The sequence below is a fragment of the Sander vitreus genome, chromosome 4 (genome assembly GCF_031162955.1).
Source record: "Sander vitreus isolate 19-12246 chromosome 4, sanVit1, whole genome shotgun sequence".
Classification (NCBI taxonomy): Eukaryota; Metazoa; Chordata; class Actinopteri; order Perciformes; family Percidae; genus Sander; species Sander vitreus.
The window spans coordinates 4,027,614-4,054,234 of NC_135858.1; the positions used below are offsets into that span (position 1 = coordinate 4,027,614).

The window sequence follows — 26,621 nt, forward strand, 5'->3', positions numbered from 1 at the left end:
TTTGAAATCAGGCTTAAGAGTTTAATGTGTGTGTTTAGAGGCTTACATTGCATAATGCATTGCCTGAAACACTTGTTGTGAATTGTAGTAGGTTTCTATCTGCAAGTCAGTTGGAAACATGAATATGATTTAGAATATGAGTATGTCAGCACACTGAAAATGAATGTTTTTGGATACATTCCATATTGTGTCTTGGAGATCTTTGACGTTTGTTTCTTTGTTCAGAGTACTACTATTGCTGATAGGATCTGTCTTTGTTTTTGGGAAATTCCCTTTTAACTGTGTGTGTGTGTGTGTTTTCTCTGCAGGACCCACATCTGAGAAATCTGGAGAGCAGGTTCGCCTTGCAGCAGAAGATCGTGGAAGCAGCCATCAAGTTATCCAGCGAGGGTGACCTCTGCAAGACGGTGAAGAAAAAGAGGAGAAACAACTGTCTGGATGCGATGAGGAAGCTGGAGGAGATCGAGAGGGAGATCAACGCCTACAGGATCAAGAAAGGAAGGAAACCCACCCAGAGAGCCTCACTGATCTTAGCAGGTAGATGTCATCACCAACTGAAGTGACAACGCTATACAGGCTATCAATGCTTTAAATTAATTTTAATGTCGTAACAAGTGGTAATTGATTGAACAATCTGTTACTTTCTATGAAAAGTCGAATATCAGAGGCGTCTCTGAGGACCGTTTTCTCTCTTCTGTTACCAGATGATGTCAACCCTTCAGACCTCAGCTCTCTATCTGACAGCCTCACTCTGGATGACGGTAAGTGCCCAGGCGTAGTCATGCTCAGTGTGCATGTGCCAATGCTCTCCTTCCCCCATTTACTGCATTTTAGATACATTTTAACCAAGCAATCACTTTTATCATCCAGATGATGAGCTCAGTTCCCAGAGGCAGCGGTCCAGATCGGTTCAGTATTCCCCAAGACCACACCATGCAGAAACTCTGGACATCCATTACAACAATGACAGACGGGACTCTGCCAATGACGAGCATGCAGACAACAGGTATACAGCAAGCACTGATACCCATGACATTTATTCATATTTGAATTTCCAATGTGTATCTGACAGTTGTTTTTGTAGATGCCCCAAGCATGGAGCCAGTACAGACCTGTAGAGTGCATTGAGAGCTACATTCCTGCCAGTCACCTCCTCCCTCCTTTCCTGCCTCTCCAACAATCTCCCTCTTATCAGCCCAACGCACTGGCTTTAAAAATAGATGGAAAAGAACATGTCGCTGCCTGTGACAAGCAGCAGACAATACTTCCAAGCAAAGAGGAGAGAGGAAAAGGGAAACGGCATAGTGGCCCTGGAAATTTAGTGTAAATGACAGCTACTTCATAAGTGTTTACAAAATGATATGGATGATGTGTTGCCCTCAGCTTCAGAGATTTCATCTCATTTTAAACAATCATAACGCTTGCTGTTGCATGAAAAGAATGATCAATGGACTATGTAATGGTAGTCATTCACGTGTAAGTGATGACTAAAGTGCTGCATTCAAGCAAACCCAAGGTGTTGTTTTCCTCTTCCGTTTTGAGAGAAAATGAAGAGAGGATAGGTGTTTCTCTCCATAAAAAGCTCTGCCCTAAAGAGGCGAATGCCCTGAAAACATTGTTGTTTTCTGTGTTCCAGATTATATTACGGCCAAGTCCAGGATTCTCTCCACTACAGTCACCGTGATGCCTTATCAAGCCACAGCAGCCCATTTAAACCGGCTTCCAGACAGCCACGTGATGCCCGCAGCATGCCCCCCACCCCCCTCCTTACCCGCAACGCCTACAGCAGCACTCAGCTCAGGTAGGGCCATTATTCATCAGTGTATTTCTTTATTTTTGTCTCATCAACAGCTCATGGAGCCAGTTACGCACCAATCATGCTGTTCACATCAGGACTTCCACCATCAATCTGCTAATAACTAAATTAATGAAGACATCCATAGTAACACATAGACCGTTTTGAAGAAAATGGGATTCTTTTCACATTTGTGTTTTGTTGAACATCTTGTAAATAGTGTTTTTAAATTGTAGATCAGAGGATGCTCCACAACATTTCCGCCAGCGTAGCGGTAGTCTGGAGTCCCAGTCTCAGCTCCTGACAGAGACGGAACCCCCTGTGCCAACGTTCGCCTTCTCCCCAGCCCAACGCAGCAACAGCACTGAGGTCCTCGATGACGGCTCCTCCTACACAAGCCAATCCAGCGTAGAGTACAGCATCCCTGGTAACCACACGCACCGGCGCAGAGCTCGCGGCCGCCACAGAAAAGACATGTACGCCAACACGGGTAGCATGCCTAACCTGGCTCAGCCCGACACCCGCTGCTACGCCTACCAGCCGCAGGCCAGACCCACCACGACAGCCTACTATGTGACGGGTTATCCCAGCTACGCAGAACCAGAGCCTTACTCCAATGGCGTCTACGTGTACAGCAATGAGATGGAGGGACACTATAACGTCAATCCTTCATACAACCCCACCCCGACAGCTTATCACGGCCACGACGTGCACAGTCCCTATGGTAACGACGAGATAGACAGCATGTCGCAGAACCCGTACGCCACGCTGCGGCCACCCAGAAACCGCCAGGTGCCCCGCAGCAACGAGCAGGTCGGCAAGAACATCCAGAAGGCTTTGGTGGCTGAACACTTGAGAGGCTGGTACCAACGTAACGCTGCACACAAACAGGCAGCATACAACTATGACTATGACAGAGGCTCCCAGCAGAGCCTGGGCTATCAGACCATGCCTGCACCCCACAGCCACAACGGCAGGAACATCTCCTACTCCTCAGGTTAGATCACTGCACCGTGTATTACAGTCTCATGCATTATGTTGTTGACCCTGGTTTCACATGTATGTGGATCAGTTGCTGACTTGTAGCATTTTTTTTTTCTCCAGTGTCCTCAGCGTCCTCCAGTGTAAACTGGCACAACCACATGAGTGGTGGTGGTATGTCGGAATATGACATGCCCATGCATGCTCCGCAGACCTACTCTTACAGTACAGCCCCCTACAGCCACTCCGCCCACAACAGGTGAGAAAAAAAACTCAGCTCCTTATCCAATAAGCCACTCCCTGATCCTCCTTATCCCCAGAGCTAAGCACTACTGTTTAATTACCTAGAATGGATGGCTACAGAAAATATAAGCTGCATTTGGTTTTGTTATCCCTTACACACAACAATACTGTGGACTGATGTGTAGAAAATGTTACATTTTCTTCAACTTCACACTTAAGTTAGGAAATCAGAAAACATTCATCTGCTTAACATGACATCCTGGTTCAGCAGTAGGATTAAAGGATCTGTGCAGCAGGCAGACAGTTCTTCATCAGAGCTTAAGACTAGTTCTGCTCTCCTCCTTAACTGTCCACTGGCCCCTGCTTTCTTATAGATATGGCTCCTCACAGCTCTTTAAGGGCTCCCGGCTCAGCCCTGATGGCCAGAGGCGCTGTGCCTTTTTCCCTACTAGTTCTTCCTCCTCAGCTTCCTCCTCCATCTCCTCCCTGCCCTCCTCCACCTTTATCTCCTCCTACTCCCCCGGCTGTCGGGTCAGGCAGGTGGCCTCCAGCCCTGCACAGCCACAATCCTCCAGAGGGCACAGGCTCAGTAAGGTGTCCTTTGCTAAAGGTAGTTCATAGTAAGTAAACAGCAACAGCCGGAGCCTGTGCGTTTGCTTTTTTCAGTTTGTCTGCAACGTGACTCCATAGTCTGCTTGTTGATGTTTTGAAGTGAACTTTGCATTTTTGAGATGTTTGACTGATCTTTCATTGTCATGTATGATAAGGTAACTGCATGGCTTCTTTGAAAAACATGCCTGCCCCACTTCCTCTTCCAGCTGGCATATTGTCATCCAGTGGTCACATTTTTCTGCAGTGTGCCTTACATAGTTTGTTTTCCTTTGCTGTTTGCCTTCCTCTTGGCCCATGCAGAGACTCCCTGCCCATGTGCTGCCACTCACCCTTGACCTTTGCCCCCTCTCATGCGCAGATGTCCCCCAGAGTTTGAGTGGCGGAGCAGTGATAGGATGGCGTGCCCTGTGGGCCCTTTAGAGAGGTGTGGTGCTGTTGCCTATGCTACTGACCAGGAAAATAAATCCCCTCCCCTCAATTATCAGTCACAGCACAGAAGAAAGGGTGAGACGAGAATGTGAAACTACCCCGTTAACCCCACATGGTTATCATGGTGATGGTGATGTGTCTTATATATGTGGCAGGGACTAACAGAAAACTCCAAATCCTTTCATATTACTCTGGCTGATCTTTGCTTTGTTTCTCTGGTTGTCTTGCGGTGGTGGGAGAGCACTTGTGTGGCAGAGGTAAAAATGTGACCCCTGACTAGTTTCGCATTTGAAAGCTATGTGTGTGTATAATTTATTTGTGCATCTGCTGTTTTGTTGGGTGAGAATGTTTGACCCTGGGTTTACACTTTGTCTGAAACTGAGTTTATTATTAAAATGCCTGAAACGCATGAAGTAACCGAGTTCATGAATGTTTCCGTTACTTTTTTTGGTTCAGTTTCCTGATTTTTGGCACTACCGAGCTGAAATATGACAGGGTGATTTTACCAGCCCAGGGTTAATTCATTCTAAACTCATAGTTAACCAGTCACAAGCTACATTCAGTTTGCTACCTGTCTAATGGGTTTCAATCGTATGTGTTTATTACAGATCCTACATAGATGTCAGCCAAATGGACTCGCACATCAGTAACCAAATGCACACTAACCTGGAGCCTGAGGAGCAGATTCACTGGCATGAAGACTCAAAACCAGGAACAATTGTGTAGTTGCCTGTCTCTCAATGTGCTGTATGAATTTTCACCTTGACAAGTTGTCATTGTGCCTTAGATTGCACTTACCTGTTCTGTTCAAGAGGATCCAAAGAATGAAGGAACTTAACTTCTGTGGGACTCGGCGTGTAAAGGAAATGAAGCCCTCTCATTTTCTGTTCTCTTGAATGCAATTGCCAAACTGACCCACAACTTTGTGTTTAAATCATAACGAAACCCCACGGGAGCGTCTTCATGTCTGGATTGCAAGTTTGTGGTGATGGCACTTGTGCACTGAAGCTATACCAGGACCTGATGTGACTAAACTTCTCCAGTGTTTTACTGAAGACATGCAGGCTTCACAAACCTAGGACTGTCTCTGTGAGAGGACACTGAGCCGCAATGAACAACGCTCTGCACACACGTATGAACAGTTTAACCATGAAGGATTGGACAAGGATTTATAAGGACATTATCACAATGAAGGATTGAACTCATTAAAAATGAGGTCAAAAAGATTGCTATTTCCTGTAGCATTCTGCAGTCACCAGACCTAGTTTTATCATTGCATACCTTGTATCTACCACACTGTACTCTAGTTTGTCATTGACAAAGTATTCAATCTATCTCATGGTCAGTGCTTAACAGTACAATCGAGCCAAATACATGTCACCATCAGAGTATTACCCAAAGTCCCAAACTTTGATATCACTGCCACATCTGATAAGTCACTGCAGGAAGACAGAAAATCCAGTTTTGTTTTATTATTTTAACATGGTTATTTCATCCATGCTGGAAATCATGGACTGGTGCTCCCAATTTCTCTTAAGAGAATCAAGCTGTATGTAAATGTTGGTATTGTAAATACACTGGTTCTGTCTTTTTTTTTTAGAGCATTTTTTGTATGTATTTGAGAAGCATGTAATATATAGTAAACAACTGTTGTTAAGCTGGTTCTTAGTAATTTGTATAATTGAATTTGTTTGAATTAAAAGAACATCAGCATTTGAAACGGTTGTTCAGTTTGTAGCTCATATGTATTGAGACCAGTATACAGGCTTTGAAACTTGTCAGGGAAATTTACTCAAAAGAAAAAAACCTCATCCATCTGAGTGCAGGAAAACAGGATTTAAATCCAAATCCATTAAATTAGGTAATTGAACGTCTGTTCAGCCAGTTCAATTAATGAAATGGTCCACGCTATCAGATAATAGACTAGTTCTTCAAGCGGTCTGTAGTAGTCTAGATCAGTGATTGTACTTCAGGCCTACGGAAATCTTGATTTTTGTGTCATTTCATGTTTCCATGTCACTGTATGAGTCAGGGCCCAACATTGGTTGCAGACTCCTTGAGTCTTTTCTCTCTTCATTTCAGTCTGTGCTTCCACATGAGTCCATCATAGTCATCATATTTGCACTGTAACACTTTTATATTAATAATCATTGAACACATTTCAAATGATATTCCTACATGGGTGAACTGGATAAAGGTTGTTGACTTTGGTTCCCATGTTAAGAAAGAATGGGAATACGATTGTCACCACTACATTTTCATTTAAATTGTATTGTTTTAAAGAACAGGCTTTATCACAGGGGCTTAGGACGGTGGTCTTTGGTCAACTGCAACACACAAATACATGATCCACATAAATGGCCTGCGGTGCATTGAAGGAGGCGGATTACAGTTGGAAAGATTGGATAGAGTACAGTATAGTACTGGTTACATTCCAGCTTTCTTTTTTTCATTTTTGAGCTTGTAAGAATGAATGCAGAGCTGCAATCAGTCTTGATGAGAGCTAATTATGAATAAACGATCTACTTTTAGGAATGCTCCCACCGCCTGCTGTGTTGCCAGGCTGGTTTTATGTGTCCTTAAGCCGTAAACCGACCAAACCAGTCTTTAAAAGCTGTCGCACCCATTATGGGCTATAACCTGTTCTTCTGCCCTCCCTGTGAACGACAAGCTAGTGTTTATAGCACCAAACCCTCTCTTTAGGCATCCATGTTATAGAAGTCTGCTGTACACATGTATTGCCTCCCCTGTAGATTAGCTATAACCCTTCACCTCCTTTCCCTGCCTTTCTTCCACAGCCATGACTCATTTTCTACCACTAGAAGAGTATCCTGCCTCTACTCGCCTCTTTATGAAGGCCACAGTTGAGCAGCTTTACTTGCTCGCAGTGCCTCTAAGTGTTTTGCTTCTTGTGCGAGCTCAGGGGAGGTCTCAGACAATTCTAGCTCCTTGGCTGTACCCGAGGCAGTGTGTGAGAGGGGGAGTGCTTTGTATCCAGCTGTCTCCCTCCGTCTCTGTGCCTCTGCTGCTTCACACCAGCTGCAGCCAGACATCAGGCGAGGCTGCTCCAGCTGACACTTGACTACATAAACAATGGGCTCCTATATACTTTCCCCTCATCTAACACACTTCAGACAAAACTCTTAACATCTAGAGCAGATTAGGGCTGGGTATCAAACCTCAATACTTTATAGGTACTGACCAAAATGTGTCTGTTACATTGTATTTAAAGAAGTACCGAAAGCTGTCATCGAACATCTGGTCACAATCGTAATCTTGTTTAATTATTCTTTGAACAAAGGGTTGCCAATTCAAAGTTGCTCTTATCAATAGTCTTATATTAACGATTATTTGTAATGTGAAAAGTGTTGCTCGTAGTGACAAAGCAGCAGAGGGTTATTGCCTGACTTCCTCAGTTCCTGTCAGCTCATTATTTCGGTTTACGGCTGCAACTATTTGGTTCCGTCTCACCACTCTCATTAACTCCTGTTCGCTACCTGCACAGGACCAAATAGAAGACAGACCGAGTTAGCAAATACCTAAACATACTGTAGCATTTAGCAGCTAAAGAGCCAGACTCCTGAGTTAAAAGGAGAGTGAATATTGGACTTCAATTAACGAGATGGGACAATAATGCAACTCTAAATGAATACTAACGTTGCCGTGTCTGCTCGATGTGTAAATAGGCAACTGTTTGCTAAAAATTGAGCCACATCGACTTAATAAGGTGATATGTTAATGTTGTATTTACAGCTTGTTCCACCCTAGGAAGTAGACATCACGTAATGCTGGTTTAAATCAAATTCAAATGAAATCATACTTGATTTGATTCAATTTTATTCCGAAAAAGTAATTATACATCTGTTTGTGTTTTTACAGTTGCATTCAAGACCGTTAATTGCAGAAATATATTTGTAGACAAACATGTTTTCTCAAAGTAAGCTATTACAATAAGTATCGTTTAGGTGTCAAACTGGTATGGTTTCGGCATTAGTATCTTAAAACAATACCCATAGAATATGTCACACACACGTCAACCTGCCATAGAGCTCAGCTTAACTCAAACTCCGATCAAAGTGACTATAAATCATGCTGTGCCGTGGCTTCCCCAGGATCAGCACACTTTCCTTGATCCAGGGGGTAATGGCTCTGACAAGCTATGAAGGGTGAATAGTTGGATTAGCTGATTGGTCACATGGTCTAGGCACACAAGGCAGCGTGGGTTTATGGGAAGGTTGCAGAGCTCACATAAGGATACAGCAGACTGCAAAGGTTACAGCAGGTTATCATTAATGTGTCACAACTGTAGTGTAGATCCAAGCAGCCAGATCTGCTGACTGACAGGCTGTCAAAGTTATGAGGGGAGCTAACCAGCTTGGCTGCCCAAAAGCCAAAGCCTCTCAGGCAAGTTGAGGGACGGATGGGTCAACCCAAAAGGCAGCGTGCTATCAAAGTGTGCATGGCCAACAACATCAAGTATTGTATTATACTAGATGACTCTCCTGTCCCACGCCTTTTTATGTTGTGTAAAACTAAACAGGAGGCAGATGTTGCAAGTCAAGAAGCTTGCTGTTACTTAGCAGCAAGTGCAGAAACAGTACACAGGTTTGTTTTTGCGTCGCATCCACTGACTTCTGTTGCCTCACTTCAGATTACCTTTGAACGCAATTATGGTCGTTTCAAAATGACAAGTGAGTTCAGTGTTGTTGAGTCAAGCAAAAACACAAGGAAAGGTTGAGTGTTGTTTTGTGTGTGTAACTTCCCCTCCTGTCTTACACATCTGTTGAGGAGAAAACCCCAAATACACACACACACACACACACACACACACACACACACACACACACACACACACACACACACACACACACACACACACACACACACACACACACACACACACACACACACACACACACACACCCCTGTTGGGTGTGCAGCACGCACACACGTGTTGGTAGAATCCTTCCAGCAGCTGCAGCTGAACAAGGGCCTCCAATGTGCCCTGAGAGACATGACTTTACTTGGGATTATTGTCACCAGTTGTTGTGTTTACTTCTTCCAAGTTGCACAATATGGATGGAGATGAGACTAAGCGGGAGAGGACATAAATCACTACTGTAGCACAGAGGGAGAACACCTTGCAGCTCAAGTCAAAGTTAAACTGGAGAGCCACTGGAATACTATTACACCCGGGTGTGCACAGGTCATCAAAAGGGTTCATTTGAAAAATACCACGCATACCTAACAGAGAAATGATGCTGTCTGAAATGGATTTGAGAAATTTTGAAAGCAAAGGGTTAATGTGGACGTGTTTGAAAAGAACAGCACTCTAAAGTGATTACTTTTTAATGCCCATCATTCTTATCTTCATGTTTCCCCCAATCCTTACACGCTGCCACATAACCAAATAACAGAGCATTATGTTCCACATGGATTCTCGTTATCTGCAGTCAATTTCAAATGGAATCCAATAAAAAACAAAAAGGAGCTGACCCAGCGCTGTGCAGATGAATCCACTCTGTCACTGTGCAGCGCTCAGCTCTCCACACTATAATCTACTGCAGCCCCATGATTAGCATTGGTGTAAGTGGAGAGGAAAGCAGAGTTAGCCAATCCGTCACCCAGGGGGCATTGTCAAGATTAAACAGTCGAGAGGTGCAGGAGGAATACTGATGGCCATGGGTTAAGACCTAACATTCCTTTGAAGTCTTCATTTTAAATATTGACACAGTTGATCAGTGTTTGGAGTCACATGTATTTCATAATTCAAGACAAAGCAGTGCTTTCTCTTTTGATCTGCATGAACATATGGTTGGTTGGTTTCTATTCAACGGCATACTTAAGCAAACTTAGATTTTCTGTGAGGAGACATTATTCACATTATTCCGAGCGTAAACCAACTGGCAGGGCCGCCGGCTGTTTCTGAGACTCATTAAACACAGATTTCATACCTAGGAAGGAGTCTGCAGCTGTGCTGCACAGAAACACTGACACATTGCATAGCAGAGAAGTGAGATGCTCTCATCACTGTTTGAGAAAAGTGCCCTGACAAGTTCTGAGTGGAGTGACAGATACCCTGAGGTAAAGATAAAGCCCTTCAGATTACAAGCTCTCTTTTCAAAACACACACTTGTTGTGAACATACTGTATACGAAACTAACTTCAAGAGGTTTAGACTGAGACATAAACCCCAAAAAAATCCAAGAAAAAAAAAAAAAGTCAAGATCTTTGGTTAAAAGAAGAACGTGTGCATGAAGTCCAATCACTCTTTCAGTTTTCCTTCCAGAAAGCTCTGGATCTTTTGAAAGCTCTCCTCTTGCTGACCAAGAGCTTCCAGCAAAATGCCCATCGGTGACCTCTTCAGTCCGGCTCCTTCGATTTTGTTCTCCAGCTTATTTTTCATGTTGCGAAGGCGAAAGGAAGCATGTGCAAATACCACTGAAAAGCAGACGAAAAAGTGACTGTTAATGTTTTAAATATTTGGCAAAAACAAACCTATAAACCTTTGTTCAAGTCAAACTATAACAACAGCAGTCTTTGAGTAGTCTCGCTTTGCCAGACCCTCCTCCACACGCAGCAGCTAGTCCGCACAGCATTCCGGGATGGTTTATTGGCATTTCTTTAAACCAATCACAATCGTCATGGGCGGCGCTAAGCTCCGCACGGTGCAACTGCAAAACAGCCTCGGGAAGGAACTTGTTTTGGTGGAACGTGTACGTCCAAAAGTAGTTTTAGTCGTGCGTGAGAAAACTCAGATTGGACAGATAGTCTAACTAGCTGTCTGGATTTACCCTGCAGAGATCTGAGGAGCAGTTAACCGTAGTCCTCAGAAATCCACTCATAAAATTACAACACAGAGAAAGCGGAAGGAAACCGACATCGCCACTTTCCTAAGGCCAAGTGGCGTGTTATCTGTACGCATTTTGAGCTATCCGCGTGTATGTCTACGCTGTATACAGCAGACGGCAGTCTGCAACGTCCGCTTTCTAAAGCCACATGGCGTGTTATTCCGTGTTATTACGGTAAGGAAACGTGACACTTGGTTTGGGTTTAGGAAAAGAAAAAAACATGGAAAGGAAACGTCACATGCAGAACACGAAGTAAACACCACACGCGGGACACGATCCCCTCTCTCCTGGGTAAAAGTCCTGTGTTTTACCCATCCTCCACGGCCAACCTCCCTACACGGATTTTCGCCCTTTCATACTACTCGCTACGGCGTCAATTCACACGCAATCGCAAGGTAATGTAAGTCAATGGAGGCCAAACTGCGAGTATGCGTCTTGATAACACGCCAAAAATGGCATACGAATTGGCGTGTCATACATACGCCACTTCATGAGATCAATCCGTGTCTAAGGTTCATTTAATAATACCTCAAATGCACTAATCATTATACTCAACTAGATATTTATTAAGTAATAAAAACCCATTTATTCAGCCAATTAGTTTTATATTTGTCTGTTTCCTTTCTTCTTCTTTTTTGCCAAAGATGATATTGCAGTAACAGATATTTATACAATCGATGTGATCATTATCATCTTGAACTTACAAGCCAGAGGTAAAGTGATTGCAGACATAAACACCATGACGCTCCCCAGCATAGAGATTAAGATGTAGCTTGCGACCATGACAGCGATCACAAACGCTGTGGGATTGTGCCTCTTAAAGTTGCTGATCACAGCTTTGTTCTCTCCGGCCCACACTGAACCCAGGAAGACGCCCGACACCACGACCATGGCTGTTAACATCCCCAGAGGGTTCAGGAACCTGCAGGGCAGCAACACAAGGCACATGAGAGCAGAGGGGTCAGTTTAAAACTGCTCTCACAGGCAGGATCGTGTGTGTGTGTGTGTGTGTGTGTGTGTGTGTGTGTGTGTGTGTGTGTGTGTGTGTGTGTGTGTGTGTGTGTGTGTGTGTGTGTGTGTGTGTGTGTGTGTGTGTGTGTGTGTGGTCACTGGCTCCACCAAGTGGTTAGATATTGTCTGTACAACCATTTTATTTTATATTGACCAACCTGGTATGCTCCTTGATATTGATTATAGAGTCAAACGTTTTGTTTCCCTGCATATTTCACACACACACACACACACACACACACACACACACACACACACACACACACACACACACACACACACACACACACACACACACAGTGAATATGCAGACACAACGAAAACAGATTCCCCTTTATTAGAAAACAAACACTTGGAGACAATTACGAGCAGAAGACCCTCAGTTGTGGTGAATGGTCTGAAACCATGCATTAGAACTGTATGAGGAGACCCTGAACACTTGTTGCAATGCAAATGAGGTCCATTCAAAAGCATGTGGCTGAGCGGTTAATAAACTGGATAACAATAACATTATAGGGTTTTATCAAACAAGTAAACTGAATGGGTCAAAGTCCATCGGTGTTGGTTTAGGGGTATGACTCAGGATTGACTCACTGAGAAGTTATCCAATACTGGGTGATGTCCCTAATCAAGGGTCTCACAACTGTGCTATCTGCAGTGCAGCAGCTGACTAGACAGAGGCTCATGAGGCCTTCATGGCCATAGAAACGATATGTCATCATACAGTTCAGTGAACAGACCATGACAGGGCACCACTATTTTTAGTAAAGCTGGGCTTTAGTTGGAACAAAGTGCCAACCGAAGTCCAAATATTTCCTAGATGAGAGATGTTCCCCGGTCTGATTGACTCCATGCTATCAGATAATAGACTAGTTCTTCAAGCGGTCTGTAGTAGTCTAGATCAGTGATTGTACTTCAGGCCTACGGAAATCTTGATTTTGTGTCATTTCATGTTTCCATGTCACTGTATGAGTCAGGGCCCAACATTGGTTGCAGACTCCTTGAGTCTTTTCTCTCTTCATTTCAGTCTGTGCTTCCACATGAGTCCATCATAGTCATCATATTTGCATTGTAACACTTTTATATTAATAATCATTGAACACATTTCAAATGATATTCCTACATGGGTGAACTGGATAAAGGTTGTTGACTTTGGTTCCCATGTTAAGAAAGAAAGAGTTCACACTGACAGTACATAACATGACAGCTGGAACAATTTCTTTCTATTCATTCTTATGGGACTCCTTCCAAATGTTCTTCACATAAGCAGAGTCTAGCCTACATCCCCGTCTGTACCCTCATTTCAATCCCTTTAGGCTACATTCCAGTTTACACTAACATGCAACAAGAACGAAATCAGTACACCAGAAAAAGGTTACAACCAACCTGAAAGGGTAATAACGTTAACACCATTTAGCTGCAAACGGCCAAATAAACACTTAAACAGCTACTGTAGTTAATGACATACGTTGTCATGTAACTTACCCTACAACGATGAAAACAACGATGGCCAAAGCCAAATAATTTGTTTGATAATAAAGCAGATTGCTGACAACTCGGTTGTTCCATTTCGCCAAATCTTTGCCATCCGGTTTAGCGAATCTTTCCGAGCCGGGGAAGAAGTCGTCCCATGGTCTAAGCGGTGCCAGCTCCACTTTAGCCATTTGACTCCCTGCTAATCTGACAGCGACAGTACCGACACAGAGTTAGCGACCAAAACAAAATAGATCAGCCGGAAATCAGATGCCGCCCGGAAGCGAGTTATTTTTTTTGTTTTTGTTTTTGCAGGACGGTAGGGGAAGACTCATGAATATTCATTAGGGAAGTCATCCCTGATTGGCTAACCCTGACATTCTTACCCAGACCATAACCAATCCCACCAGAGCAGGCAACGAGTACTAGCCATTCAGAGGGAGAGAAGGGCGGGTTCTTCCCCTACCATCCTGCAAAAAAAAAATTCGCCGCCCGCAAAGTCCGCTACAAACCTCTCGCGAGAAGCTATTGACAACGCGTGCACTTAAGGGACTTAAACTAAACCCCGCCTTGTGAGTCTGATGAAACCTCACACTATTGGTCAGCAAACGCACTCGATCGAAACACTTCCTGCAAAGCTTTATGGCAGAGAAATATAGATAACAGCGTTGTCTGGTCAAAAAAACTTATATTTAAGTTGCAGGTCAGTTCTGTCTGTTATGTTTAGTGCGTTTACGTTGACGTGTCAATGTTGCTAATGTTCTGGCAAATGTGTGAACAGTGTGACAAATGCACGCGGACCGCTAAAGCTTGCAAGCATGAACTGCAATGACATGTAACGATAGCTAACGTTAGTTCGATGAAAGCTTAAACAAACAGGCACCTGACGACGTTTTTGTTGTTTGTACAGATGTGGAGCAGGATATTGAGTCCTCGTGTGATTGGTAGAACAGGTTTCTATTGGAGGAGTCTTTTCACTATGCAGCTGAAGACCAGTGAGTTCCAGTCTCTGTTCACTGATGGACTGAGTGGACTAGCAGGTGAGATGCGGTGGAGCGTATACAGTAACCAAAAACTAACGTCCCCTAAACGTTAAGAAAACTTTCCATGGGAACCAAAACCTAACCAAAATCATAACCTTCAGGGAACGTTCCCGCAACCAAAAACGAACGAAATGTTCAATGTATGCTTTCCCTGGGTCAATTTAGTTATTCTGTTTATTTATGTATCGTTCCTTTGCAATTTTGAACTGTGAAGATAACCCTTACTAATCATTTAAAAATGTTTTGATGATGATTCCAGATTCAGCTGTGACCAAACACATGACCGCTGTGGTCACTTATATAGCTGCTCTTTTCGTTCACAGACATGGCAGTTAGGCCTGTCACGATAACACACTTTTGCTGGACTATAAATTGTCCCGGAAATGATTGCGATAAACGATAATATTGTCGTTCTGAGACCATTTCCATCTAATATAATGACAATTGCATAATAATGCAGGTACAACTTTTCAAAGATCAATGAACTTTTTATTTCTAAAGAATATTTAACACTGGAACTGGAAGACATTTTAAATATCCACAATAAATGAACAAAACAATAAATAAAATGGAAATTTTACGGCCGCGATAATTTCCATTTAAAAATTATCGAGCTCATTTTTATTTGTCATGCGATTTCTTGATTTATTGCATATTGCGACCGGCCTAATGGCAGTAGAGGTAGCCAATGATTTACAAATAAAAAAGCTTTAAAAAAAAAATTTAAATGTCTGTCTTATTTAAAAAAATATATTGTATCGTTTCTTATGAGATTCAGCGTTCTATTACAATTCCATAAAGTTGGGGGTAGTGGGCTAGAGACAGATTAAAACAATAACATAATCGATGCGACAGAGGTCAAAATATTCAGACTTTTAGCCTCCAAAAAGGGTCAAGCATCCAAAAAAATGATGGATCCAACATTTCCCATAATGCAAACGAAACCCGGGAAATACACATGTCAAACACCAACTCCAGTATGGAACACAGGCTATATTATTTATTTATTTATTTTTTAGTGTTTTTAAAGTCTTAAGGCCCAGCCAAGATAATTCTGATGACATCCACAGTGTTACTTTCTCAAACTTGACAAAGCTCCTCCAGAGCCATAGAAGACAAACTGACTAGCACTCCACATGACTAGTAAACCGGTTTTGATGTGATACATTGGTGGAATGCCCCTTTAATGTGCCCACATAGGCAGTGGGCCTTGACAATTTTGTGGTTGTTGGTGCAATAAACACTTCACACACTTAGCCTAAAACACATTTCCCATGCTGCTCTGGAGGCAGTCGGAATTTCGTTTGAGTGAAAAATCAATAGGCAAACTAGTGAAAACTCCATTCAGAATATAAAAAGAAATAATTGAATGTTTTTATTGATTCGTGACAATGGAATTCATTATCTTGGAAAGTTTGTTCTTCTCTGCCCCTCCAGGTTTGACTCAATCAGTGAGATTGTTTGTTCCTCCAGACACACGTCCTCTGAAAAGTTACCCAACTCCTGTGAGTGTTTTTTTCCAGAGGTGTTTGAGAAGCAGCAGCATGAGCTGAGGATAGCTGGAGGTGCCGTACGAGACCTGCTGTCTGGGAAGCAGCCTGAAGATGTGGACTTTGCCACCACAGCCACTCCAGAGGAGATGAAGCAAATGTTCCAAACAGCCGGCATCCGGATGATCAACAATAAAGGAGAGAAGCATGGGACCATTACAGCAAGAGTAAGAGTCTGATCTGCCTAAAGTGTCTACGCACACACATTATAAACCCAAAATGGGATTGTGCAGAGGGATGGCAGCAGTGAAACAAAGATCTTTGTAAATGTGTTTGTTGTTGGAACACCCATGATGCACATGGGAGGCTTTAGTACGCAGCCCAACAAATGATGTTAATAAACAAAACAAAACAAACTTCATGCTTAATCTTCACACACACACACACACACACACACACACACACACACACACACACCGTTCAATGTCGGGAAAGTCTATTGACATTGACTTCAGAATGAGATCATATGTCCATGGCATAAGGCCAGTCTTTGCTGTGCCTGTACAGTCATCTGTCTTTTGTTTATTGGTCATCTTTTATAGCTACACAATGAGAACTTTGAGGTGACCACGTTGCGAGTGGATGTTCAGACAGATGGACGTCATGCAGAGGTGGAATTCACCACTGACTGGCAGAAAGACGCTGAGCGGAGAGACCTCACCATCAACTCCATGTTTTTAGGTACTAAATGACTTATAAATTACTTGCTTGTGTTGTTGAGATGCCCAGCATCAGTGTGTTTTGGTTCAGGTGCATTCAGTGCACATTGTCACTTTTTTTTATTACACTTGTGTCAGAATTATTCATTCTTGTGTGACTTTTTCCCTTTCACAGGGCTTGATGGCACATTATATGACTATTTCAAAGGATACGAAGACCTGCAGAACCGAAAAGTTCGGTTTGTTGGCAGTGCTGAACAAAGAATCCAAGAGGACTACTTGAGGATACTGCGTTATTTCAGGTGGGCTGCCTCATTTCACTTTCAACTAAGAAAGCGATGGAAGAAAGTCATTGTTTATTTGTTCGACGTAAAAGCACTTTGACCTCAACCGTCTCATTTCCCTCCAAGGTTCTACGGCAGGGTGGCCCTGGCGCCAGACGATCATGAGCCTGAGACGCTGGTTGCTATTAGGGAAAACGGTCGTGGACTTGCAGCTATATCAGGAGAACGGATTTGTGTGGAACTAAAGAAGATGGTTGTTGGTAGCCATGCTGCTCATCTGCTGGAGCTGATGTACAGTCTGGAACTGGCCCAGTACATAGGTGAGAGGGGAGGCAGGGAAAGGCAGTGGAGGAAAGAGAGGAAGGATAACATGGGAACGAAAATAACGATGGTTCCCAGAAGTCCTTGAGCCAGGGATATTGGGATTACATGGTCAGCCTCTTAAAAACCCTAGCGCCACCAGGACACCTTAGCAAAAAGTTGCTCTTAAATATATGCCCTTGCTACATTACTTGCCATCAAGTAGAGGGTTATTTTAATTATGTTGTATGAAGCTAGAGCCAGGAGACAGTTGGCTTACCTCAGCATAAAGATTAGAAGCTGTGCTTCCTCTGTGCAAATGGATGCACTCATACTGATGAGACTCCCACCTCTGTCTAAAATTAGTGTTGCTTTTTGCCCATGTAGCCCATTTTGGTAAACGTGCCCACATATTGAAAAATGTTTTCCTTTTCGTCATGGCTCAGATCCCTTTTGAAAATGGTCTGAGAGAACATGTACCAAGTCATTGTTTGCAAAGTACAGGCATCAGTAAGGGGGTTCAGTAGTGTTGAAGCTCAACAATTCTCAAGACTTCTGTGGTACGTCGAACTCTCGTATGTGTCAGCAGTATATGATTCAATGACTGTTGATTATTGAACTCCTCTCAGGCTATTTGGTAACTAGGGGTGTAAGAAAAAAAATCGATACACTTGAGTATCGTGATATATTATTTTGCAATACTGTATTGATTTTCAAAAACGCAATATCGATTTTTATTTATTTATTTATTTTTTAATCGTGTTTCTGCAACACAAAACGTGTTATGTGTTGGATGTACCCTGTGCAGGAATAGTGCAAGCATTGTTATGCACTAGTTTCTGCCTGGAGACTCAACACTTGTTGCTTACTGGACATTCGCCCACTACACTTCTACACTAGGAATTACCTTTTCGTGACCCGTGTATCGTGATACGTATCGTATCGCCAGATTCTTGCCAGTACACAGCCCTATTGGTAACCGCAGAAGACTTCTACCAGGATACCAGTCTTTGTCTTGCTTGTTTTCTGTAGTTGTTAAAGTAATTTCTGCTCATCCCTCCTGCTCGCATCTTCTCAGGTTTACCTCCAGATGGCAATGTTGAGGAGATGAAGCGAGTATGGCAGAACGCCAAAGACCACTCTCCCAAACCTATGACCATCCTGGCTGCTCTCTTCCGCCGCCCAGAGGAGGTGGAAAAGATGGACCTCCGGCTGAAGGTGTCCAGGGAGGAGAAGACTTTGGCTCTGTTCTTGGTCAAATACAGACGGGAGCTCCGCAAGAGCGAAGACGACCCGGACAGCCTCAAACCCTTCACTGACTTTATCATCGACGTAAGTTTCAGCTTCCTCCAGTTAATTGGTAGAAACATATCAGATGTCAATTGTTCATGTGTTTTCTAATAAAAAGGGCAGGGGAGATGTATAGTTGGGGACACTTACCAGAACAATGTGGTCATTGATTTCAGCCATGACTTTTCATAGAGTTTATATATCATGTTCTAAAAAGGCAGGGTTATTTATCATGAGTTGTGGTGTATGCCAGTGAATGTAGTGATCGCCTGCAAAAAGCTGAATTAGCTTATTTTGAAGCTGAATGGACAGATGCAGACTGTAATGCATTGAGAAATCCACCCTGAATCACTTTACCACTGTTTTAAAAACAAACTACAAGCATGACATGTTAGGGGCATTTCTGGCTACTAGATGAACTTCAGTTAAGAATTTCTGTGAAGAAATTAGGATTTAGAAAGAGTTTAATCAAAACGTGATGACAGTAATGGGGTTGCCTGTTCATGTTGGCAGCCTGTCAATCAAATCTGATCAAACCACACCCACACAGTCCTGATAAAGCAGATCAGCTGAGCATTTAAATATTCAGCTCTAAATAAATAATACTTAACTTTACCCTTTTTTTCTTGCTTTATTTAGTCATAATTATTTCATGCATATTTCAAATACATTCTGAAACCACTTTTTAGTTTTTCTAATCGACACCCACACTGTATCGTTTCAGAGTCGGGAGCTGGATTCCCAGAGTAAAGTGTGTGAGCTATTGAAGTATCAAGGTGAGGAGAAACTGCTGGCGGAGCTCTGCAGGTGGTCCATCCCTCGCTTCCCCGTCAGTGGTCACGATCTTAGGAGGATGGGGGTCACGTCGGGCAAGGAGATAGGTGCCACCTTACAGGAGCTCCGCGACATCTGGAAGAAAAGTCGCTATCAGATGGACAAAGATGAGCTCCTCAGTTACGTGAAGTCTTAAATGAGGAGAAAGGTGGATGGGGTTTTTCTGTCGGACAATAATTATCTGGACACTTACCACTGTAATCGTGTTGCTCACAGGTATGGCTTGAGCAGACTGCTGCACATTGTTGAGACAGGACAAGAACTGAAACACACATGGCCACTGATGAATGCAATTTCATATTAAATTAGCCCAAGACCAATGTTGTTCTCCTGCGTCACCAGGGGTTAAAGTGGGATCTGGCAGGTGGGGTTCCCCCAAGAACAAATGTTACACTTTAAAGTTTCTTACTGCTTTTAAAGTCTCTATCCACTACTCGGCACTTAAAGAAAACTCACTTTTAAAGCTCTTTCACCTGTTACTCCGTTATTTCCTTGTTCCAAAACAGTGGTGAAGAAAATCAGGAGCAATTGCCAAGAGTTGAGTTTTCATCAAAACAACATTTTGACTGACTATTAACTGCATGCCAAATTAATCAGAGCACCCAAGGCCAAATTGCATCCCAAGTGACCGGTTGCTGAAAAGCATTTAAAGGCTATTTTTATCCAACACAGTCACTCCACCTACAACACACTGGGGCTACATTCACTCCAGCTAACTCAGCATCACAGCTGCGACCATATAAGAGAATGTACTACTAGACCGCTCATTTCACCTTATGTGTTATTACAGAGCTCTATGAAATTCCTTGGATAAACTGCTGTTCTACCGACGCTCAGTTGTTATAGTAAATTATAAATTTCATCGTTAAAACCATATTGGAAAGCAGCAGTATGGTTTTGATTGTTTTAGTTTTCTCCTCGGTTTAACTGCATTATTTTTTTGCCATGTTTTCTGAACAGAAAATGCTCTATAAAAAGGTTCTACTTTTTATTGCTACAACTGACATGGTGATTCTTTTAAGTGCATGCACTGCCGAATGCAAAGCTATAGGTATTCCACTTCTGTATTTGCTGCTGTGAGACATAATTTCTGTGCTGGGAGGGAGGTTGCTCCTCCCTCCCAGCACAGAAATTATGCAGATAGGAGGAGGTATAAAGCCTTTTGCTTTCCTTTCTTAACACCACAGTTTCTGCCTGGAGACTCGTTGCTTACTGGATATTCACCCAACTACACTTCTTCTAGGAACAATTATCAAATTGTCGAATTCCATGCTTCCTGCTTACTTTTGATGTAGTTTTTAAATGCCTCCACTTCAGCTGTATTCACCTGGAATGGTTATATAACAGTGTTCGGCTACTTATTGCTGTATTTCGGGTGAAAGCATGGCTTGGTTCATTGTAAATATCAGTAACTTCACTTTGGAGAATGCACTATCAGGGGATGAGCCACGAGATGAGCGCTTGGCTCAAGTGGAAATAGCTCTCCTGTCCATCATCTTCATCACTGCAGGGATGCTAAACTTCGGGGTCTTGTTGGTGCTGTGGAAGCGGAGGAAGCAGCTCTCCAGGATGCGCGTCTTCGTCTTCCACCTGTGCGTCGCCGATCTGGTGGTCACATTCTTCCAAGTTTGTCCCCAACTCATGTGGGACATCACTGACCGATTCGTCGGGCCAGATATATTGTGTCGCGTAGTGAAGTACCTGCAGGTGGTCGGGATGTTTGCCTCCACTTATATGATTGTAGTGATGACGATAGACCGATATCAAGCCATCTGCAACCCCATGGTGACTTTCCAAAGGCGCAGGGCGCGCTGGAACGGTGCGGTGTGCGCCGCCTGGTGCGTCTCTTTCATCGGAAGTCTCCCTCAGATCTTCATTTTCTCTCGGGTCGAGGTCGCTCCCGGTGTGTACGACTGCTGGGCTCTGTTCATCAAGCCGTGGGGACCGAGAGCCTACGTGACCTGGACGACTCTGGTGATATTCGTCCTGCCCATTCTCGTGGTGATCGTGTGCCAGGTGCGCATCTGCCGCACCGTGCACATTAACTTTCACATGAAGACGCACCACGTCGCAGAGTCGGTCAGTAAGACGCTGTCCTCCAGGGCCAGCAGCGTGGCAGGGGTGTCAAAGGCGAGGGTGAAGACTGTAAAGATGACCGTGGTCATCGTGCTCGCCTACATCATGTGCTGGACGCCTTTCTTCATCGTGCAGCTCTGGTCTGTCTGGGACTTTGAGGCGCCCACTCAGAGTAAGATCAGTCAATCGGACTTTATTTGTAGGCTATAGCACTTTTCATGTATAAAATGAAACACAAATTGCTTCACGTAATCCCCACTAAGCGATAAGTGGCGTTGTAATTAATAAAGCACTCAATAACAGCATTCACTACACATAGAAACAGGAGCTGAAAAGCTATCATAAATCTAATCAATTTACAGTGAGAAAACACCAGAGGCAGGATTAGAAATAGATAAAAAACTTCAACTCTGTATATATCAACATACTTATACACCAAGAAGTAAAACAGACTAAAATACACAAGGACCAAGACTATTAAGACATGTATAAACCAATAAAAGAACATTGAAATCAATGTTGAAGCAAACAGGAAGCCAATGAAAAGATTGGTGTAAGTCCTATGGTCAACACGTGTAACTGAGTTTTGCAGTAACTGTAATTGAGTTATATTCTTTTTTAGGGAGACCAGAATGTAGAGCATTAGCCTATAATAGTCAATCCTACAGGAAATAAACACGTTCATTATTGTCTCTGTATTAACTTGAGTGAAACGGCGGCACTATAGCAATGCTATTGAGATAATAAAATGAGTTATGTTTCTAATGTTAGGTTTAATACTAAGGTCTTAATCAAAGATAACTTCTAGGTTTTTAACTTGTTAACAGGGCTGTAATGCCACTGCTTGCAGTTTCACATTGAGTTTGTTTGGTTGAGCTTTAGTACCAATTACCAAGACTTCAGTTTTGTTCTGTTTGAGCTAGAAAATCTCTGCCATCCATGACTTGATATCTAAAATGTGGTTAAAATGGCATCTATTGGTCTGAGTCATAAGGAGACAAGACAATGTAAAGCTGTGGGTCGTCAGCATTGCTATGGAAATTTATGCCATGTCTCCTGATGGTGTTTCTAAGTGGTCGTCATAGCGACGCCACAGGAAACTGCCGTGACCTAACGTGACGCACACACACAGATCGACGGAGGTGGTGTGTTTTTGATTCTTGACACAGAAGACACATTTAGTTTCAAAAGAAGCTGGAGGCAGCAAAAAAAAAAAATGGCTGGCTAAACTATTTAAAAATGGCGGGTTTCTTCAGGACACCCCCGTCTGTCGCTAGCAATGATGACGCAGTGATTAGTGACGATTCTCTCCGACCAATCAGTAGTCTGCAGGTTTTCACGTCACCTTTTGGTATCGCCTCAGCTCGCTTGGAACCTCGACGGAGGTGGTACTAAAAAAAAGTACCTGTTGGCAGGTACCAGGGACTTTTTTTCATAATGGAAAACCAAAAAAGGCGAGTAGAGTCGAGGCGAGTCGAGCAGGTACCATGTAGTGGAAAAACGCCATAAGATTCAAACCAATTAAGAAGTACGTAGGAGGGCGGAGCCAGGCTAAATCGGACTGTAAAGTCTAGCTAAAAGAATCAAAGCTCCTCTAAAATTGTACTTAAAAATTGAAGATTGGATACTGGTCTGTAGTCATTAAAGGCGCTCTAAGCGATGCCACACATTTTTTAGGCTACAACATTTTTTGTCACATACAGCAAACATCTCCTCACTATGCGCTAGCTGCCTGTCCCCTGAACACACTGTAAAAAAAAAAAAAAAAACGCAGTCTCTGCAGACAGCCCAGGCTCCACAAACGGCCACAAAAACAAACTTGCCGACCTGCACCACCAAACATAACAAACGGTGTTCTAGCCAATAACTGACAAGAAGGAGTTGGGGGGGTTAGTGCACGGACACACGGAAGGGAGGGGGAGGGGGAGGGGACGGGATGAGGAGGAGGGAGGGGCGAGCTAGTCTCTTTGAACGTCAACAAGAAGTAACGTCACCCAACATCACTTAGAGCACCTTTAAGAAGTGAGGCTTCTAAATTGTTTCACTTCAGAATAGGGTTTAACTGGCGGTCTTTAGAGTAGTAGGGAAAACGCCCATCTGAAGAACATAGTTAACAATGTTAAGTAAATCCTTATTACAGTTTTAAAAAAGGATCTAGGAATTGGATCCAAAAAGCAGTTTTCTGGCTTTAATTGGTAAATAACTTTGCCAAGCATCTTAGCATCAACCAGGATGAATTTCTCCAGTGTTTCCCCAAATAAAAACATAGTTTCTGGAGTATTAAGATTAATCTTATAGAGTCTATTTTATGACAGGGTTTTGGGATCTCACAACATGGCAAAAGAATGCACGGCATATCAAATCTGATTGTCATTACTGCGCATGAATTGAAAGAAATATTGGTTATAAACTGCATCATCATGGGGCAAACAATGAAATAAAAAAACTGCACTTTCAGAGTTAAAAAGTGAGTCTTGGATTAATACTGATATGCTTGTTAATTTAATGACAATAAATAATTTCAATTGATCTAATTTTGGAATCCAGATTCTCCTTGAGTGACTTTAGGTAAGGTAACATCTTCATCTTAAAAAAAGACAATAATAAATTATAACTGCATTAATCACAATGCACATATCCATTTAATAATGATAATACACAGGGAAGGGTGCCATCTCAACTCACTCACTTTGATAGAAATTGTACATTACATAAAATCAGCCCAAAGGTTATTGCTCCTTATTGCTGGAAATAAAAATCTAAAGTTTAAGTGATAATACTCCAAAATTAGAAAGTATCTAGAAATTGGTCCTCCCTCATAAAACAGACCAAAATATAAGAATTACAGTAAAGTCACAGTGGAATATTTTTCTCATTTTTGTTTCCAGCTGCAACCTTCACCATCTTGATGCTGCTAGCCAGTCTGAACAGCTGTGCGAACCCTTGCATCTACCTGCTGTTTAGCGAGAAGCTGCCCAAGACGCTCGTGGCCCTAATGTGTGTGGGTCAGTCCGATCTGAAGGAGTCCATCCATGAGGAGGCCACCATGGTCAGCTCCCTGCACATCAGCCTCAAGAGTCTGCCGGACTGCAGATAAAGTGCTGACACCTCTGAAGCTCATCATACCCCAAGCCAGACAATATTGGCATCCCCTAATAAGCGTGAGGCCAAACATTACAGAAGAACTACAACTCCCTGTAGTAACAGTGTATTATAGTGAGACCACATTGTAGAAATGAATAATCTATGAAATGCTTTCATGTAGAAACTCACACACCATAAGTCTTTACAGGGATATTACAGTGAAACATTGAGTATGTACATAACGCATACTACATATATTAGATGATTGTTATGAAGCTCAGCATAAATTCTTTCAGGAAGACTTCTATGCTTCACATTTCTCTCAATCCCAACCTAATCAGCTGCATTGTCATCAGCTGAATGTGGGCGTTTACTCTTTCAGTTAAACCAACCAGATTTGCCACATGAGCTATCACGTTGTTGCATTCAAACTTTAAATCTGTTCTCCTCTCTGCTGCTGTCAGTTGTCATTTCAGGCAAAATCGATGCGACCCTCCTCCACCCCATTCACCTCCAGTTCTCATCATTCCCAGCATCCAGGGTTCCTCCATCATCAGAAGCCCCGCTTCACGTCACATCCATCCGGATCTTCTGGCTTCCTTCATCCCTTCATCACCTCCACCAGTGTCTAGACTACATCGGGGGGATATTCCTATGTATCCACGGCTTCTATACCCCTTATAAATGATGTCATTGTCAAAGACTCTAAACATATCAAACTATTGTTATACTATATGCTGTACTATTATCAAACTGTTGTCCTCGGGTCTAATTTGATATTGATTTGAAAAAAGTAAGCCTTCAAAAACGCGGGGGAAAAAAACACAAAAATGTCAAAATACTTGAAAAAAAAAACAACAAAATACTTGGAAAAAAACAAACAAAATCATCGGAAAAAGTGACTAACAACTTGGGGAAATAAGTGTGCAAAAACGTCGGGAAAAACTTAAAAAGAATTGTAAAAAGCGACAAAAGAGCGGGGAAATTGACAAAAAGAACAACAAACTGTCTAAAGAAAAGTTTTTATTAAAATGTTGACCCAGAAAAACTAAAAGTTGCACGGTCGACGGGAAGACAACACGAGGGATAAATGAAGTCTCTCCTGATTGAAATAGATTTGTTTAGCTATGCTAGTGGTAGGTGGCTGTGGCTCAGGAGGTAGAGTCCCTCTTGTACCTGTAGTATCTGAATGTTTAGAACTTTCTGATAAGAGGTTCAGATGGACCTTTGCTCCATTTTTGAAGAAACATCTGGAAATTGTTAAGTTAGCAGAGGGGCCCTTAAAACAGAGGTGACTCTCTTGTAGCTGTGCCATGTGGAAGGTATCAATTGGTCAGTTCCCTTCTTATGTTAAACAAAGCATAGGGGATATATATATATATATATATATATATATATATATATATATATATATATATATATATATATATATATATATATATACACTATGTTACACCAGCAGATCTGGAGAGTAGCCATTTTTTGGGATTGACTGAGGTGCTCTCAAGATTTCCATGGGATCTGTAAATTGATGCTGAAATCTTTGATGTAGGAAAACGTTTTATAATCAAGATCAGTGCCAGCGGATTCCTCTCCCATACATCATCACCACATCGTCACTAAAGATACCACATACTGCTTTAGAAGAGGTTTAACTATAGCGGTCTTTAGAGTCGAAGTGTCCTTGAGCAAGACACTGAACCCCAAGTTTCTCCCGATGGCAGGCCAGCACCATGCATGGCAGCTCCGCCACCATCGGTGTGTGAATGGGTGAATGAGAGGCAAATTGTAATTGCTTCGTCCGGTAAGGTAGAAAGGGGATGTATGACGGCAGACTTCTAGAGATGGCGGTCTGTTGATCGGTTGGTCCGCCACTTTGGTCCAGACTGACATATCACAACAACTACTTGATGAACATTTTGTACAGACATTCATGTTCCCAATAGGATGAATCCTGACGACAGGGATGATCCCTTCACCGTTCCTACATTGCCACCAGCAAGTCAAAGTTTTCACATATCCAATGAAATGCCTCAACATCCGCTTGATGAGTTGACAAAAAATGTACGGACATTCCCAGTTCCCAGAGGATGAATCCTATTGACT

The 26,621-nt window shown here is 42.7% G+C and overlaps 4 protein-coding genes across 16 annotated transcripts in view; 3 read left to right on the forward strand and 1 right to left on the reverse strand.

Annotated features, from left to right (window-relative positions):
* frmd4ba (FERM domain containing 4Ba) overlaps positions 1-5,780 on the forward strand; it is a 45,453-nt gene extending 39,673 nt beyond the window's left edge. For 6 of the 11 annotated variants that reach the window (XM_078247746.1, XM_078247752.1, XM_078247753.1 and 3 more), the window contains 8 exons: positions 309-537; positions 705-761; positions 871-1,006; positions 1,637-1,801; positions 2,032-2,792; positions 2,900-3,035; positions 3,394-3,629; positions 3,990-4,135. In XM_078247746.1, coding sequence (XP_078103872.1) covers positions 309-537; positions 705-761; positions 871-1,006; positions 1,637-1,801; positions 2,032-2,792; positions 2,900-3,035; positions 3,394-3,629; positions 3,990-4,051 — 1,782 coding nt within the window. In that variant the 3' untranslated portion in view covers positions 4,052-4,135. Of the gene's footprint in view, positions 1-308; positions 538-704; positions 762-870; positions 1,007-1,636; positions 1,802-2,031; positions 2,793-2,899; positions 3,036-3,393; positions 3,640-3,989; positions 4,136-4,668 lie in introns of those variants that run through there. The other 5 variants (XM_078247750.1, XM_078247749.1, XM_078247751.1 and 2 more) reach the window with 5 other exon arrangements.
* A 3,613-nt stretch (positions 5,781-9,393) lies between these two features.
* Positions 9,394-13,689, reverse strand: arl6ip5a (ADP-ribosylation factor-like 6 interacting protein 5a). 2 transcript variants are annotated; one of them, XM_078247759.1, is made up of 4 exons: positions 13,408-13,583; positions 12,081-12,127; positions 11,616-11,833; positions 9,394-10,501 (listed from the first exon to the last, which is right to left on the reverse strand). In XM_078247759.1, the coding sequence occupies exons 1-4, from the start codon at positions 13,489-13,491 to the stop codon at positions 10,326-10,328; spliced, it is 525 nt and encodes a 174-aa protein (XP_078103885.1). In that variant the 5' UTR covers positions 13,492-13,583; the 3' UTR covers positions 9,394-10,325. The 2 variants fall into 2 exon arrangements, with proteins under 2 accessions (XP_078103885.1, XP_078103884.1); XM_078247758.1 differs by lacking the exon at positions 12,081-12,127 and having other exon boundaries at positions 13,408-13,689.
* Positions 13,690-13,985: 296 nt separating this feature from the next.
* On the forward strand, positions 13,986-20,355 carry trnt1 (tRNA nucleotidyl transferase, CCA-adding, 1). The gene is made up of 8 exons (XM_078247760.1): positions 13,986-14,098; positions 14,306-14,435; positions 15,962-16,155; positions 16,531-16,669; positions 16,823-16,949; positions 17,058-17,251; positions 18,310-18,563; positions 19,246-20,355. The coding sequence occupies exons 2-8, from the start codon at positions 14,306-14,308 to the stop codon at positions 19,489-19,491; spliced, it is 1,284 nt and encodes a 427-aa protein (XP_078103886.1). The 5' UTR covers positions 13,986-14,098; the 3' UTR covers positions 19,492-20,355.
* A 118-nt stretch (positions 20,356-20,473) lies between these two features.
* On the forward strand, positions 20,474-25,878 carry avpr2b.1 (arginine vasopressin receptor 2b, tandem duplicate, 1). Of its 2 annotated transcripts, XR_013501846.1 has the most exons (3): positions 20,474-21,603; positions 24,320-24,592; positions 24,980-25,878. XR_013501846.1 is itself a non-coding variant. In XM_078247762.1 (2 exons), the coding sequence occupies exons 1-2, from the start codon at positions 20,739-20,741 to the stop codon at positions 24,526-24,528; spliced, it is 1,074 nt and encodes a 357-aa protein (XP_078103888.1). In that variant the 5' UTR covers positions 20,474-20,738; the 3' UTR covers positions 24,529-25,878. The 2 variants fall into 2 exon arrangements, 1 of the variants encoding a protein (XP_078103888.1); XM_078247762.1 differs by having other exon boundaries at positions 24,320-25,878.
* The last annotated feature ends 743 nt before the right edge of the window (positions 25,879-26,621 follow it).